The following is a 16028-nucleotide window of genomic DNA, read 5'->3' as shown; positions in this document are numbered from 1 at the left end:
GACTCCAAGAGCCTGTAATTGCAAAGTCAATAAAATTATATGTATATATACAGCATAACAAGTTTTTTAAGAAGTAAGAATTAGCCAACAAAGCAAATGTTGGGAAAAATATATATTTAACCAAAGTAAAAACCTTGGCACGGCGGAGACATTTTAATGTTGCAGATCAAGAGTACTTGTCTTTGTTGTTGAGAATGAAAGAAATAATTTTTGAAATTTCCTGGGTCATTGGAACCTAAGTTTGTCATTGCTACTTCCAAATGAGTTGACCCTGACATATAACCCACAGTCATAAGAATTTCGGTAAATATTTACCTCCTAATTTCGAGCGTTATAAGTCGACTTAACTTAAAATTGGGAGCGTATTAACGCGGAAAATAAAATCGATCTTTTTAAAATTTCTGTGACCGCTTTGAAACCGAATAAGCCATTGTTTACTTAAAAACTAACATCCAGTTTACATTACCATCTATTGAACAGCTGTTTGTAAGATTCCTATGTAGTTTGAAAAACATACTGTTGTAAGTCAACCAAAAAAAAAAACACTGATGGAGTAATACTTTTCATATATTTAGAAACTATCATGGAAAGAATAATTAACAGAAAAAACAAAAATTAACAATTATTAACGTTTAAACTAGAACTAAAGACATTTTCTAAATTAATCTAATATACTATACAAAGTAACAAAAATATTGTATTTCTCGTATTACACCTGGTATATTTTTTTGAAGATAGAAGCTAAAATTACTGTATTAAAGAAAGTCAAACTACAAAATCAAAAAAACAATGAATTTAAAAACGGTATAAGTAACAAGAAAGTAGATGATCGATTTTATTTAATCATAAAATAACGATTGAAAAATAAAGTGGGAAATTGAAATGAAATTGTCATTGTTGTTCAAGTAAAAAAATAGAGAAAAACGTAAACATCGCGATAAAACTTTCTGCCAAGAAATGAATAGATTTAACTTAAAACGAGTCTTGGTTAAAATATGAAAACATGAAATAAATAAATATGATTCGAAATCACAATGTTTAATACCTGGTAAATAATAAATAACTATTCAAGTTGTAAATTCGGCCGTTTCTGCAAAAAGATCGCAAGGTAATGACCACCATAATTAGTCGTATCTAATCAGTCAAAATTTTACATAACTTGCTTTGGTTTTCAATTGGGTTTCATAGTTTCGTTTTTTCTTCTTTAAAAAAAAGAAGAATATCTGAGGAACCATTGAGGAAAAAACTATGAAGCTTCACTACATCAAAGCAAAAATTACTAAAAATTTTATTGCAAATTCTAAGAATTGAATGCTGTTTTCCCGACAGTCAGCCTATTGCTTGAAAACATACAGAAACGGCCAAACTCCTCATCTAACTTAACTGTAACCATTATTTGCATTCAAATACCAGTTATTCATAATAATTATAAAATATAAAACACGTGTAACATGAAGATATAATGCATGTTCTTCTAATTATTATTATCGTTATTATTAGTAACAAAAATCTTGTGCTCGTTATATTGCCGCTACTCTACCGTAGTAACTCTAACACAGCCCAGAAGCGATTATCAACCTATTTTACCTGGTAGATTGGCAATCGTGTGTTCTTGGACGTGATGGCAAGAAAACTGCTCTCTAGTGTTTTAAGTAACTTGTTTTGTTCCCTATGTACAGTTTTAAGTTAGGGCTTTACTACGCCCCTGGGAGATTATATTAATAAGAGATCACTGTTTCGTCAATAAATTACTTTAGAAACATAATTTTGTTTATTTTAAACCAGGGGCGTAACATCCAACTCACTCCTTAAACCCGCTCCTTAAACCCATAAAAAAACTTTAAAATACTGACCAACAATATAACTATCTAATTAATATTTATGTACAAAAAGAATTTTCCTATGTACTTCCACTTTTACAGGGAGTAATAAAAATATATAAATTAATTTTGATTGCTATTTTGCCAGGAAGTTCTCTTGAATTAAACGACGGTAACTCACTGCTGTTTAAACATCACAAAACGTTCTCAAAGTATTGCACACGAAATCTAGTTGTAACTTACCTTACCACTGTCTAGAATATAGTCACTTTAGTTTTAAAATATTGTCAGGGATAGATTAAGATTTCTTGAGTATAGTACGTTGAAAATTTTTAGGATTTTGGTTAGTCAGTACTTTAGCATGACAGCGTGACGAGTATTTTTTTCTAAGATTAGAGATAACTGGAAATATGTGGATTGTCTGTATGTATATGGAGTTACCTCTCTAGTCCGGTGGAAGGAAGCTGAAGAGTTTGAACTTGTTCCGGATGTGTGGACGAACGTCTTCTTTCTGAAAAGACGTTTTTGTTTAATTGAATTTTTCACGAATTTGTACATAAAATAGGCATGAAAGTGCACAAAATACAACTAAAATTAGCAAAACTATTAATGAAACTCTGAACTTACCATTTGTACCAAATCCTCCAAAAAGGGCACTAATTTCATAAGTTCCGAGTCGGTGCGATCCATAAACCAACTTTCAATCGGAATTCCATTGTTCAACTGAAAAAGTCTCCTAAATACCCATCGAACACAGAAATAATTTAAAACTTACATGATAGCCGAACGCCTGTGGCGAATTATCAATGATAATAGTCTTGGACAAATCCCTCCCCAAAATGGTCAAATCCTTGATATAATTCCCGTTAACGCAAACGCAATGTTCGCGGAAAAGCCTGTATTTAATCCACTTGCGCTCTGGATCCAGCAAATTCAACAACTTATCCGCATACACCCTCTTGGAAGCGGTAAACAAAATCACTTCGAAAATCTGTGAAACCTTCTCCATGAATTCCCGAAAGTACGGCCTCGTGCGCACATAAACTGTGTAAGAGCACTCTTGGAATAGTACTGGAAAGTTAAAACTGGCATCGCTTAGTTCCTGAAGACTGCAGTGCACTAAGGTTTCGTCCAAGTCTAGTACCTTTTATGAGACATAAAATTACCCGTGGAAACCAATTTGCATTATTAACCAAACCTACCAGACTGAACTCCGGGCTTGAGCGCGTCTTTAAGGGCAAAGCAGGACATTTAGACCTCATTTCAAAGGTCAAAGGGGGCAGATGCTTGATAAACAAATACGGATCGAAGGTTTCCCAGGTATCCTCGACAACCTCCACGTGCTCAGGCTGCGTATCAAGTCTTTGATGCTCCTGAGGAGCTACGCTAGCTATCATATTGGCCTCCTCTTGCAGATTGTAGTTATAGGCAAAATCATAGACTAGCCCTAAAGAGAATTTAATAGAAATAATATTTCCTTAATGTCAGTAACCACTAACCCGCATTAACATCCTTTGCCATCTCCTCGTGCAAGAGATTAGTAAAATCCTGAGTGGTGACGTTGCTAAAATCTGCAATATCGATTTGCAGCTCGGGATATTCTGTCCTCAACGAGGAATAGTCATAGTACATGGATTCGCACATCTTTTCAGTGAAAATTCCGTATTTCTGATACTCGCAGCTCTTTTTTTCCGTAATGTTGAACTGCATTCTATCAGTGTACTCCTCAACTGAAAAGTTTTCCGGGCAGGAAACTATGTTTGTGTTGGAGTCCAACTGTATTGAACTGAGCAAAAAAATTAGTTCTATTGCTATTTTTTTTAATGGAAAAAAATTACCTATATTCAACCTCCTTGGGAAGTCCGTTATCGACTACAGGGACACAAGAAGTTGTGGCGGCATAGAAATCATAATACTTCTCAGTAGAGGACATACTGTCATTATTAGCTACCGTTACAATACTAGCTAAGTTCGAAACGATTTTACTATCGACTGGTTGATCGTAGATCTCAGGCACAACTTGAGCTTGGTAGTTTTCCTTGCACTCATCATCAGTCACCTGTTTAGTGACTCAGTAATTTTTTTGAGTTACCTTATAATAATGCGACCTACCTCCTTAATTTCATCCACAGGTTTCTCAACCGTATCGTTTCCGGTCGCCCTCAAAATTGACGTAGTACGAGCTTTCGCCGTCCATGGCTTTCGGGTCGCCTTCTTAAATTTTAGGCTAATGGCCCTTCGTTTCCTTCTGTTCTCGCTACGTAGCCACATAATGATGCACCCATCTGTTAAGAATACATAATAGCTTAACATCAAGGACACTTAAAATTCAAAATACTGGAAGTATTTGGCATGCATGAAAACCAGAAACTTTGCAATGTTAGAGCAGCAAAACCGAATTTCATTGGTCTATAACCGGATGTTCCAACAATCAATCACAAGATTTATTGCCATAATTAAAGCTTAAGACCAGAAAAAATCTAAAAAACATTTCATAATGCTTCTTAAATTTCGCACATAAAGTACCTATCATATTGGAACTTTTCTTACTGACGAATTTGAGTAAATTTTGTTATCATCTTAAAGGAACATTCTCTTAAAGATGCGCCGTATGTTCAGGAAACACCCTAAATAAGAGGATGGTGCACCATAGACGGAACATTTTGTTACAGCGTTACTCGTATGTATAGATTTTATTTATTAACATTACAAAATGTTTCGTATTACCCAAAAAGTAGGTATCCAAAACTAAATAATGCACAACATATTTTATTATTTTATTCAATTTATAATCATTCATAAATAACACAAATACACAAATAAAAAATATATGGAGAATTGTTCAAAAAATAAGTTTAAATCGGGACTTCATGGTGGCTAAAGATATTCAGTACCTCAGCCAATCCATAGATGTGGAGAATTCACATTAAAAACTTACATATGTACATATATGTATAAGGTAATAAACTGAAGCAGCATCTTGTACAATCCAAAGACATTGTCTTAATGCTAGAGGATATTCCTCTTAATAAAACTAGAAGCAAGTCTATTCTCAAGAAGCTCAAATATCATTCCCGATTCAGTTTTGTCGAAAGTTCAATTGGTCCCAAAATCATGGCTCCAAAAAATCTGACCACAACCATTCAGAAAATTCTTGTTGGGCGATGTTCTCTCATTAAATGAGGGTTTTTGGTTGTAAAAATGGTGTTTATCCAATAAAATATACCTATTCTTGTAAATCTTACCTCACAGTTAACAATATTTTATCAAAGAACAAAGGATCATGAAGTTGCTTTTAGAACAACAAATTGTAGGAATGTTCCCCAATTTTCACCAGGCATAAAATGGCATGGAAAAAGCTTCTCTTTCTGGAGATGGTTAGAAATTGATGATTTGCTAACCCCTGTTATTTCAGAGATAAGTCTGGTACTAGTTTCTAGATCCTCCAATATTCAGATACAGAAATAATTTAACTTCTTAATCCAGAATAAAAATTTTAGCAATAGTTTTAAAGCAATAAAACTATATGAATCAGAAATTTCACATTTCGAAATACTCAAAATGGAATTTGCACTCAAACTCGAGGCTGATTATAACAAGGCCACTGCAGCTCCTTTGTATACTTGATTTGAGTCTCTGCAGCTACCTTCAGATAAACTCAATTACACTTAAATTTTCAGACTATTTCCCTCAACATATATTGGAGAAAATACATATTATATATTTTCTCCAATCTACTTATACACCTCTCACCACTCTTGGAAATTCTAAGAAAAAGCTTTAAAAACATAAATTTAGAGTTAGAACAAAATACACGCCAAACGAAACAAATGAGCATTAAAAAACAGGCTTAAAAACAGCCCTCGAAGGAGCCCTAACCACACTGCAGGTATTTTCCTCCTTGATAAAAATGCATAGGAATTCTGTAACTATAAATTATTGATTCGGGGACAGTGGGAATGCATATAAACTCGGCGCAGGTGGTTTTTATTTTTTTTCTAATCCTCCAGCCCTTTGATGGCAACAATACACCTAATGAATGCTGAAATAGGAGCTGAGGGAAGAGGCTAGGATCGGAATTTGAGGTAGAAAATTTTAAGGCAACAAAAAACGGGGCATGAAACTTGAAAACATAAACCTTTAACTCCGATTTGGGAATATAAAATTAGAGTTTGAAGCGCGGTTGAGCGAAGAAAAGTCATAAATTCCCTGAAAAAAGTGTTTACAAACAAATTGAGCGGTAGGTCAAGTTGGACCATGTTTTTAACGGGTTTTGGCGATTGTTATAGGGTAAATTCAGTTACTAGTGAAATAAAGTAACTTACCAGAGAAATTTCGATGAATCTACAAGACTATTTCCGTGGCTACATGGTTTTAATCCACAATTTACCTGAAAAAACCTCCAAAAATTGCACCATTAATATCGAAATCAAAATGGCTGCCCACGCGATTTGATTGATATTTTCTATAGGAGTTTGCGCTTTGCCTTTTAATACTAAGGCACAGCGCAATGTCTCGATCTCTTTTATGGCGATGAATTAAAAAAGGACACATGGTAAAAGAGAAGTAGTTGATTACTACTAAGAGTAATTGAAAATTTCCCAGGTTTCATTAGGATTATGGCGGGACGTTTAAATCAAATTAGGATATCGCTGGAAGGAGAGAAATGCCTGAAGGGTCCGTAAAAAAATTAATATCTCAAAATAAAAAAATTATTATGCACAAACATTCACAATTGCACAGTTTAAACAATAAATACTATAAGACTCATTCCTAACGCCCATAAGGGTGCATTTGATTCGCACTTTTAATGTTCGTCTTAATCGCTGATGGAGCTTTATTCATGCCCATTCCTTGTGAACCAGCAGGCAAAGTTGACTGTCCTGGGGGCCCTCCTGGCCTACCTTGTGGAGCCACCATCATCCCTCCTGAAGTGGGATTTGGCTGTCCATTAGGATTGGCCCCCATTTTCAACCCTTTTCCCATCCCCACTGCAGCTACCAATAAATGTGTATCTGCAACACTGGAATTTTGTTGAGTACTTCCTCTGGAAGATGCCTCAACTTCCCATTCTTCCCGGGCCTTAATCACAATATCCCAAACATGAGAGACCACTTTTTGGTAGGTTGCAATTTGTTTCTGTGCATTTTCAAACTGCAAATTTTGGGCTTTGTGTTCTAGTTGGAGCATCTTTTGCTCAGCTAAAGGTTCCAATTTTGTGCGTAAGTAATCAGGAACTAGGTCGTGGGAGAACGTGGGGACTCTGCCTTCAGTGGATTGTATAAGCTGTTCATCCCTCTCAGGGGAAAGCATTAGAGGAAGAACTGTGAGATTACGCAGGTTAGGGCATTTGTCGTGGCTCAGTACTTTTGACAAGGAGATTAGCTGAAATTTCATTTTTAAAGTCCTTGTTTTCTGATATATGAGAACTTACCTGCCCAGAAATTAGGGCATAATTGTCGAGGAACTTGGGCCAATTTAATGTCTCATACTCAGTGTCTAATTTGAACAGCATTGCTGCCAGAGACTGTTTTAGATCGTTCACCCTTTGGATTATAGATTCAAGGGCGGATTCCAGCTGTTTTTCTTCCCTTTGCTGCATTTTTTTATTTAAAAATTATCTATTTTCTTTTATAAAAATTATTAATCTCTAAATTCGCCAATCCCCAATAAACACTTGACTTGAGTATAAACATAACCTCAAAATTACTAAATACTATGAAGTTTTTAAATATTACAAATGGCTAAATCAATTTAGTGTCTCACTCTAATATATGTAGTTAGGAAAAGATAGCATGACAACACTAGTGATTTTACTAAAAAGTTTTAAATATCCAATGGCACGTCACTCATTGGATACATTCAAGTTTCTGTCATAATCCTAAGCAAGTGCGGTGTTTAATCATTTTTGCCATTTAAACGTTCCACTGCGATTTAAAGCGCTTGACTTCCTGAATTCACCCATTAATACCTTGTTCTGATGTGGTCATTTTAAAGTTAGTCCCCCAATTTTTTAAATAATTTTTTAAGAAAAAAATTCAGTTCCAGGTATGTGGGTTTTAATATCATTTCCCAGTATCTAGTCTGTGTGACCTACACAATTTCCCTGCAAAACTGCACTGTCAGGAGGAACTAACATGGTTTCAAAGGTAAGCAATCTTACACAAGTCCCATTCAATTTTCTGTTCAACTTCACTGATTCCCAACAATTTCACAATCAAATCCCTTTTAGGCTCTTAATCCACCAAATCTCCCACATATTTGGTAACATGAGGGTAAAGCGGACAGTGTTTGCTTTCGTTTGTGTCGCTACTGTTTGGCTCACTGTCCTCTTCCTGGTGTTTTCAAACAACTTTGGAGAGCAAAACCGAAAAAATCTTTACTCGCAAATTATTCAACTAGAAGAGGGCATTCAGCACCAGTTCAAATCCAACAATGAAATTATAAAGCAAACCCAAGATTTTTTGGATCAAAAAAAACAAGTTAGTCAAGAACTTCTTGCTGAGGAACAGGGGGAAGATGGAGCCTCCAAAGCTGAGCTTATGGTTAACCCTAAGGCTCCAGGGGTAGATTCACCTGAAGGGAAGTTGCCAATATTGGTTTTTGCCTGCAATAGAGTGAGTGTTGGTAGGTGCTTAGATAAGTTGCTACAGTACAGGCCTGATCCTGAGAAATTTCCAATTATTGTTACTCAGGTAAGTAGTTTGGAAAATCCCGTATTATTACGTGAAGTTTATTTGCTTTTGTCTTTAATAATAATTTATTGCTGTGATTAAATAATGTTAAATAGGTAATATAACTTGAAGATATATAAGAATTGTATTCACTATCAATTATTAGTTCTATTATATAGGCAAATATTACCAGAAAGCACAACTCATTATCCATAAGCTATAATCACAATAATAACAGTGCTAATGGCATGGCCAATGTTTATTTTAACCTATTTTAGAGTCAATGTACTCGAGTCAGAGTGGAAATTGTCTTACTTTACATAACTATAACTTTACATAATATTGGAAAAAATCAATATAATAAGAAAAATTCTCCTAAAAATTACAAAACCAACTCATTTCTAAATATCCCCTTAAAACAATCTTCATGTAATTTTTAAAGTAATTTAAGTTTCATCGCAAAAGATCTAAATGGTTTATTTTTAAATCCTAAGGTAGATTAGTGTATTGTAAAAATCTGAATCAACCTCTTTACTTTTAAAATAAACTTTTTCTACTTTTAATATTTTAACAATTATATTGCAGGATTGTGATCATGATGAAACAGCCAACAAAATCCGCAGCTATGGGTCCCAACTGACTCTAATCCAACAACCTGATCAATCAGATATTCAAGTACCCCCCAAAGAGAAGAAATTCAAGGGGTACTTCAAAATAGCTCGCCACTATGGCTGGGCCTTAAACCAAATGTTCTTTAACTTTAATTTCAGCACTGTGATTGTAGTTGAAGGTATTTTATTGTTTCTCACTGAATTTTTCTCTTTCTGGAACAAAATATTTTTGCAGATGACTTAGAAATAGCCCCAGATTTTTATGAATACTTCTTAGGTACTTATCCTTTGCTGCAGAAAGATCCTACATTATGGTGTGTGTCTGCTTGGAATGATAATGGCAAAGAAGGTTTAGTTAATGCTGAGAGACCAGATTTGTTGTATAGAACCGACTTTTTTCCTGGATTGGGGTGGATGATGACTAGAAATTTGTGGCTGGAGCTCTATTCGAAATGGCCCAGGTCGTAAGTTGTTTTCATAAATGTTTTTGTAGTGGAGATTACAAGAACGTTTTCAGTTATTGGGATGACTGGATCAGGGAACCGGCGCAACGCAAAGAGCGATCCTGTATAAGGCCAGAAATATCGAGAACAAAGACTTTTGGGAAAATCGGCGTCTCCAACGGCATGTACTTTGAAAAACATTTAAAGTACATCAAGCTCAACGAGGAGTTTGTGCCGTTTTCGAAGATGAACCTCACGTATTTACTGAAAGAGAATTACGATAAGGATTTCGTGGGCGCTGTGTATAAATGTCCAGTGGTGAATTACGAGGATTTACGTAACAATAATATCAGCTTCAATGGGCCTGTTCGGATCACCTACAGGAAACTGAATGAATATAAGATAATCACCAAGAAACTGGGCCTTATGGATGACTTCAGAGTGAGTTAAGATAATGCAAGTATATTCAAATTTTATGAATGGATATTCTTTTAGGGTGGAGTTCCAAGAATGGCATATAAGGGCATCATAACGTTCCACTACAAGGGAAGAACGGTGCATTTGGCACCCAGCGTCAACTGGAAAGGGTATGAGCTGAGCTGGAGTTAACAACAGGGTGTGGTAGGGCATTTTGACTTGAAAGTGTGGGGTCGATTTCTTTTGCCAAACTTATAGAAAAGAGGGAAACCATGACATATATGGTTTGTATGTAAATTATTTCTTTATAGATTTATAAGTAGTATTAAACCAAAGGCGTTATTGAATGAAAATTTGGAAATAGATATGTATATTGTGTGTATAATGTATTGATATTTTGTTTTTGAAGCAGGCAGTCTACTAAGTATTAAGTGTTACTTTTCAGAAACAGTTTATGGAGATTTTCAAGGAGGTTTTATGTCAGTTTTTGTGGTGTCAAAGAAAATACAGATTTGTGCCGAAACAGTAACAAATTTGTATCTCGCTATTATACTATTGTACTACAGTAAGCAGGTTTTTATACGAGTATTTATGGGATACTTACGTAATGGGACAAACAATTTAAAATTGTAGCATTTTTTTGTAAATAATGTAATTTATTAGATGTAATTGTAAATAAAGTTTTATTTATATTGTCTTTGTTTTCATTAATTTTGGTTTAATTTCTCAGTCTATGTGAGGTGTATTAACTGAAAATTTGATTAAACACTTTTAACCCCCAGAGTATTTTATACCCGGGCTTATTTGCGATAGGTGCTGTTTTTAAGAATGTCAACTTTAAGGTAATCGGAAATGTGATGTTGAGGACGTAATTTATACTAGACGTTCCCACTGGTTAAAAATAATTTCTCCAACCAATAGAAACAAATGACGTTATTCGCACGAATATGAATAACAACACTAATGATTACTTGCATATAACCTCACTTTTATTTAGGATGTAAACAAATTAATTTTTTTAAGAAATAAACATTAATATATTATTATCGAAATAATAAACATGGACCAGTTTAAAGATGCCCATTATTTCCATATTCCGTCTCAGGGTAACATTTACACATTATCAGAGCTGAAACTGGCCAGCGACAAAATGCTAATTTTAGCAGCATCCCTGAAGCGAGAAATTTATGATTTTGAATATTTAGAAGCCTCCCAGGGCTTAGTCCCAACCTCCAAAGAGATATCCTTTACTTATATTCCAAGTAAGTAGATGCCAGTCATTACTATACCTTAAATGTTCTTATGCCTTTAGTTGTTTTGTAAGCCATAACAGTAATTAATTCAGATCATTTTTCTTATAATACCAAATGATGCAAATGAAACTATGGAATACCATATTTATTTACTACCTTCAATCTTCAAAAATTACATTCTCCATAAAGCTAAAAGTCATCTTAAATTGTCCTTTAGGTGGGGCAGAAATAATTTCAATGGATGCCTTCAATAAATCTGCAATTACCAATGAAGTGGTAATAGGAATTACCATTATCAAGGTATATTTGGTCAACAAAATAAACACACTTTACTGATGAATAAAACCCTAGAACAGTAATGATTCAGACACACTAGAAACCTTCTTAAACATCTACTCCCAACTGGAGGAACATGAGGATTTTAACATAGAAAATATTGCCCAAAATTGTTTAACTGTGGAACTCAATTACATTCCATATAAACTAATGCATACAGAATTTTTCACTTGGAATGATGATAAAATTGCAAATAAAGAAGTGAGTCTTTTTTTGCCTTTAAAGCCTGTTCTAAGTTTCCCATTAGATAGTGTTTATTCTATCAGGAAGTGACAATGTAGTCCACATTTACCGTGAAAATACCACTGAGCATACCTACAAAGAAGTGGACAGCAGAGAAATGTTTCCAGAGTTTCCTAAAACTCCCAGTCCCATAGTATGGATTGATATATGCCATATGAATAATTATGAGGAGTAAGACCATATTTTTTTAGTAATGCAGTGTCTAAATGACAATAATTGCAGGCGTTTAACTGCTTTTGGCTGTGAATGTGGTTATGTAAAATTATTGAAAATAAACACCAAAACGAAGAAAATAATCTACAACTTTTCCACCAGATTCAACAATTATATTGCTCAAGTTTACATTTATTTGGAAAACAGAATCCAGCCGCCTGAAAAATTACTTAATAAACTTCCTTCTAGCCTGGTTTTGGATAAGAAAGATGCACGGCAAATAGTAAATTTAGTGGTGGTCAATTCAATATTACCCTCAGTGCATTTTAGGTAAATTTTATTGTGTATAGAGAATTGTTCTTAGTAGTTCTTATTTACAGGGATGTGCTAAAATATGGTCTTAGTGACTATATAACTTTACCTAGGTATGATAGTTGCACTGTGTTTAATAGCTGTGTTGTGGCAGACATAGATTTCGATGGGCAAAAAGAGATTTTGCTGGGAACTAGTTCTGGAGTTTGTATTAATTTAGTTTTTGTATCTGTTGTCTTTATTATTTGCGATTTTAGGAAATTATTTTGTATAAATGTGACGAAAATGACAAGAAATGGTACTTAGAGGAAATAAAACATATCGTAGCTCCGGTTCTATCTTTGAAATATATTGATATTTCTGGGGATGGGATTAAAGAGTTAATTGTATCTTCAATGAAAGGAATCCACATTTTGCAGGCATGTATAGTTAGTTGGCTTCAGTTTGGGTAAGAGTTGAGGAATACGCTTTTAGCATGACCCAGTATTTGTCCAGAAAAAGTTGAATGATTGGATAGAGGCAGTCACAATACCACGAATTTCTTCGTGAAGAAGAAGAATTTAATATGATATAACAAGCTTGTGTTTTCCAACAATTATTAATTTGATTATAGATTTTTTTGTGTGAAATTTTAGTTTTTTTTACTGATTTGAGAATTTAATCCTCAAGTAATAAATCTTAAAAGTGTACGAAAAAATGGTTACTACCTCCTAAAAATGGTATCAAATCGTCACGTTCATAATCATAAACAATAACAATTAAATACGCTAGATATTATCTAGTGTTGTCCTTGTCAGATCCCTGCTTTTTCGCTTCGTTACAAAAGAGATGGAAGGTGATGCGCTTGTCAAGGATTGCTCGTTTTACCATGCTATTCGAATCAGCTGTTTGATTTCCACATTTGTTTTTCTTTTGTTTTTGGACGCATTTTAGAAGTTCTAGAATTAGTTTTATCATTTAATTTGGGATTTTTACATATTTTTAATATCTCTAATATCAAAAATATCTCGCTGTTCACAAATTCCTTGTCAATCACCATTAGTTTAATACTTTATTTGATCAAAATTTTTAATAATGCTGTTTAAAACCGGTAAAATCCCTAAACAAAATCCATCAAGGTGTTGATTACTGAATATCAAAAATAGCTGGTGTTAAAAGTAGTGTAAAGGTAGAGAAATGCTCTCGACAAGACTTTAAGGTAAGTCAATTTTATTCTTTTAAAAATATGTAGGTGAGAACTTCTTTTTAAGTTCAGGCTGGCGGCACCATAATTTTGAATTAAATTTTCTTCAATTATTTACTCACAAGGGCCAAACGAATTGAGTGCAAAACCAACACTGTTCGATTTATTTTGTTTATGATCATTTATTATGCAACTGGCATTATGTAGCCCAGTATAATGGGTATCATGTAGTGAATATCAGCATGTGAAGTGTATTTGTTTTAGAAAGAAAAATTGTAATTGAGTCATTACATTCTCAGAATCTTGATTAAAAGTAATAACCTTTTACTCAATCCTGTCGACTTCTCTGTAGGAAATTTTCCTTTTTCCAGAGAATACTTCGAAGGTTAAGCATTGCCAAAAGACTGATCCACAATGAACCAACTTAGTGCCTTATCTACTGATGCAACTCCTTTTCAGCCTAACTTATCCCCCTGCATATATCTTTTGGAAAACCTCCACTTTTCCTCTGATAGCACAGTTAATGTTGTTAAAAAAAAACGCAGAAAAACTAAGAAAAAGAAACATTCTGCACCTAATGAAGTACAAGAAGTTACTACTAATTCTAGTTCTGAGCATGTAAATCCATTTTTGAGTGCTATTGAGAGGACTGGTAATGCTCCAAGAAAACCAGATTCTAATAAAATCTTCAGAAATCCTTCTCTTCTCTTCATGAGTAATCGCCAGACAATGTTATTGCTCAATAAAGTTGTGCACTATGAGGAAATTTCCCTGAACTCCCAAAAATTCCTGGAAATCAAATCCCTCTTCCCTCCAAGGCTTTCCGTGCTACATATCAAAGAAATCCATAATCCATATCTAGAAATCTCCTTTTGTCTTACAAGACACCTCAAATACTCAGGAATAAAACCTCTTCAACTCTTCCATGGTACTAAATTGAAGTATGTGCACAGTATCTGCACCTACAACTTTGATTGGAGATTTAATGGGGCTGAGAGGGGGCATAAGTTCGGGAAAGGTGTGAATTTTACCCCGAGGCCCAAATTTGCTTCCAATTTCTGTGAAAAGGAGTCTAAATTTAAAATCCTGATCCTTACTGATGTGTTAATTAAGAATAAGGGAATTGGAAATAATGAGTTGCAGCTTCCTCCTGAAGGTTGTGACACCGCCATTAGAGCTGATGGGGTTACTTTTGTGAAATTTAGTGATGCGGAGTTTTGCCCACGATATGTGATATTTTTTCAAATAAATATTAACTAGTCGTGAATAATGGATTGTTGTGTTAGTTAGGCCTTTCGTAATAGAAGTTAATTTAATTTTAATAAAATTTAAATTTGATTTCATATATCCATACTTAAGAAGCAAATTTACCATACCTCGGGAATATTTTAAAATTCAATTATCTGCGGATTTGATCAATATAATTGTTTTATAAGTTTGATGACATTAGGGAATTCTACATTCTATTATATCATCAAGATTCCTACTCATATAAACTGCAAACCTTTTATGAAATTAGCTCTTTAATTTGAAAATACAAAGACCTTAAAGCCGCCAATAAACTCCAAACTACAATATATCCAGTCACCACATAACTGGCACGATATGCACTACCTTGTTGTATGTTACCCTTGCAGTGGCTGGACTTTTACATAAACAAAACAGCAAAAACCTCCAGTATAAACGCACTCATTCCAAAAGATTGTACACCAACTTCGCAACCACAGACCTCAAATATTTGACGAAAATCTGAATTTTTGAAACCATAGCCAAATCTAGAACGTATTAACTCAATCACCATTTGATTAGACCAACTTAAGACTGACTTAAGCATGAATGAGTCCTTTTAAAATGAATTCTATCATTCTTAAGTTTGCTGAGAATTTCTATGGAGATTCCGTTAATTACGAAGAGACAATTCAAGAAGAGCAAAGAATTATGGATGACGTTGATTTTCACCCTCTGTACATACAGAATGGGTAAATTGTCCTTTGAAAAGGAGATTACTACATGTGCCATTAAGGAGACGTACTTACTACATAAACTTACAGAAGTGGGGCACAAGACTATGTGTCATAGCATGGGTGAATTGAATTGGGTATTCTGAAAAAACACCCATAATATGGGTACTGTTAGAATTGCCAGAAATTAATAGTAAACGAGGTTGCCAATCCATATAGTTAAATTGTTTCAATCTTTAAGAATAATCCCCCGTAATACAATGGAGCATCATAAAACCCAATTGCTTGATTTTAAAACCGCACTATAATAACACATCACAGGTGTTCAAAATAGAATGAGTCTAAATATAGATGATAATATCATTTCCATTTAATGGAAACACCAATTCTGTTGCAATTTTAAGTATTCATATAAGTACTTTTGAGGCTCGTACAAACATACATGCAACGGTATGTCTATGAAACGCCCTATGTCTTGTGCAGCAACACCCATCTTAATCGGACTTGTCTTTTGATTTTGATGGATTTATGGAAAAAATGTTTTATTACGCAAAAATTCTAGATATACAACTAAAACATATTGCTCAACGATGTTGCAATAAGATCTGTTGCGTATTTGTAC

At 34.2% G+C, this 16028-nt stretch overlaps 4 protein-coding genes across 4 annotated transcripts in view; 2 read left to right on the top strand and 2 right to left on the bottom strand.

Moving 5' to 3' along the window:
• Positions 1-549: 549 nt before the first annotated feature.
• LOC136420128 (uncharacterized) lies at positions 550-6296 on the bottom strand. Its single transcript, XM_066406922.1, has 8 exons — positions 6146-6296; positions 3933-4105; positions 3659-3879; positions 3320-3606; positions 3023-3267; positions 2596-2964; positions 2448-2543; positions 550-2331 (listed from the first exon to the last, which is right to left on the bottom strand). Exons 2-8 carry the CDS (start codon positions 4089-4091, stop codon positions 2266-2268), a joined length of 1443 nt encoding a protein of 480 aa, XP_066263019.1. The 5' UTR covers positions 4092-4105; positions 6146-6296; the 3' UTR covers positions 550-2265.
• Positions 6297-6518: 222 nt separating this feature from the next.
• MED8 (mediator complex subunit 8) overlaps positions 6519-16028 on the bottom strand; it is a 32285-nt gene continuing 22775 nt past the window's right edge. The window contains exons 2-3 of the mRNA XM_066406928.1: positions 7255-7470; positions 6519-7205 (exon numbers count right to left, since the gene is read on the bottom strand). Coding sequence (XP_066263025.1) covers positions 6594-7205; positions 7255-7422 — 780 coding nt within the window. The 5' untranslated portion in view covers positions 7423-7470 and the 3' untranslated portion in view covers positions 6519-6593. The remainder of the gene's footprint in view (positions 7206-7254; positions 7471-16028) is intronic.
• Mgat1 (alpha-1,3-mannosyl-glycoprotein 2-beta-N-acetylglucosaminyltransferase) lies at positions 7811-10656 on the top strand. Its single transcript, XM_066406523.1, has 6 exons — positions 7811-7969; positions 8053-8515; positions 9080-9284; positions 9341-9569; positions 9623-9989; positions 10044-10656. Exons 2-6 carry the CDS (start codon positions 8090-8092, stop codon positions 10155-10157), a joined length of 1341 nt encoding a protein of 446 aa, XP_066262620.1. The 5' UTR covers positions 7811-7969; positions 8053-8089; the 3' UTR covers positions 10158-10656.
• On the top strand, positions 10985-12855 carry LOC136419952 (KICSTOR complex protein kaptin-like). Its single transcript, XM_066406563.1, has 8 exons — positions 10985-11227; positions 11436-11518; positions 11570-11755; positions 11802-11968; positions 12020-12280; positions 12331-12466; positions 12520-12681; positions 12737-12855. The coding sequence occupies exons 1-8, from the start codon at positions 11026-11028 to the stop codon at positions 12809-12811; spliced, it is 1272 nt and encodes a 423-aa protein (XP_066262660.1). The 5' UTR covers positions 10985-11025; the 3' UTR covers positions 12812-12855.

Source organism: Euwallacea similis, chromosome 3, assembly GCF_039881205.1.
Source record: "Euwallacea similis isolate ESF13 chromosome 3, ESF131.1, whole genome shotgun sequence".
NCBI lineage: Eukaryota > Metazoa > Arthropoda > Insecta > Coleoptera > Curculionidae > Euwallacea > Euwallacea similis.
This window is presented reverse-complemented; position numbering and strand designations above follow the sequence as displayed.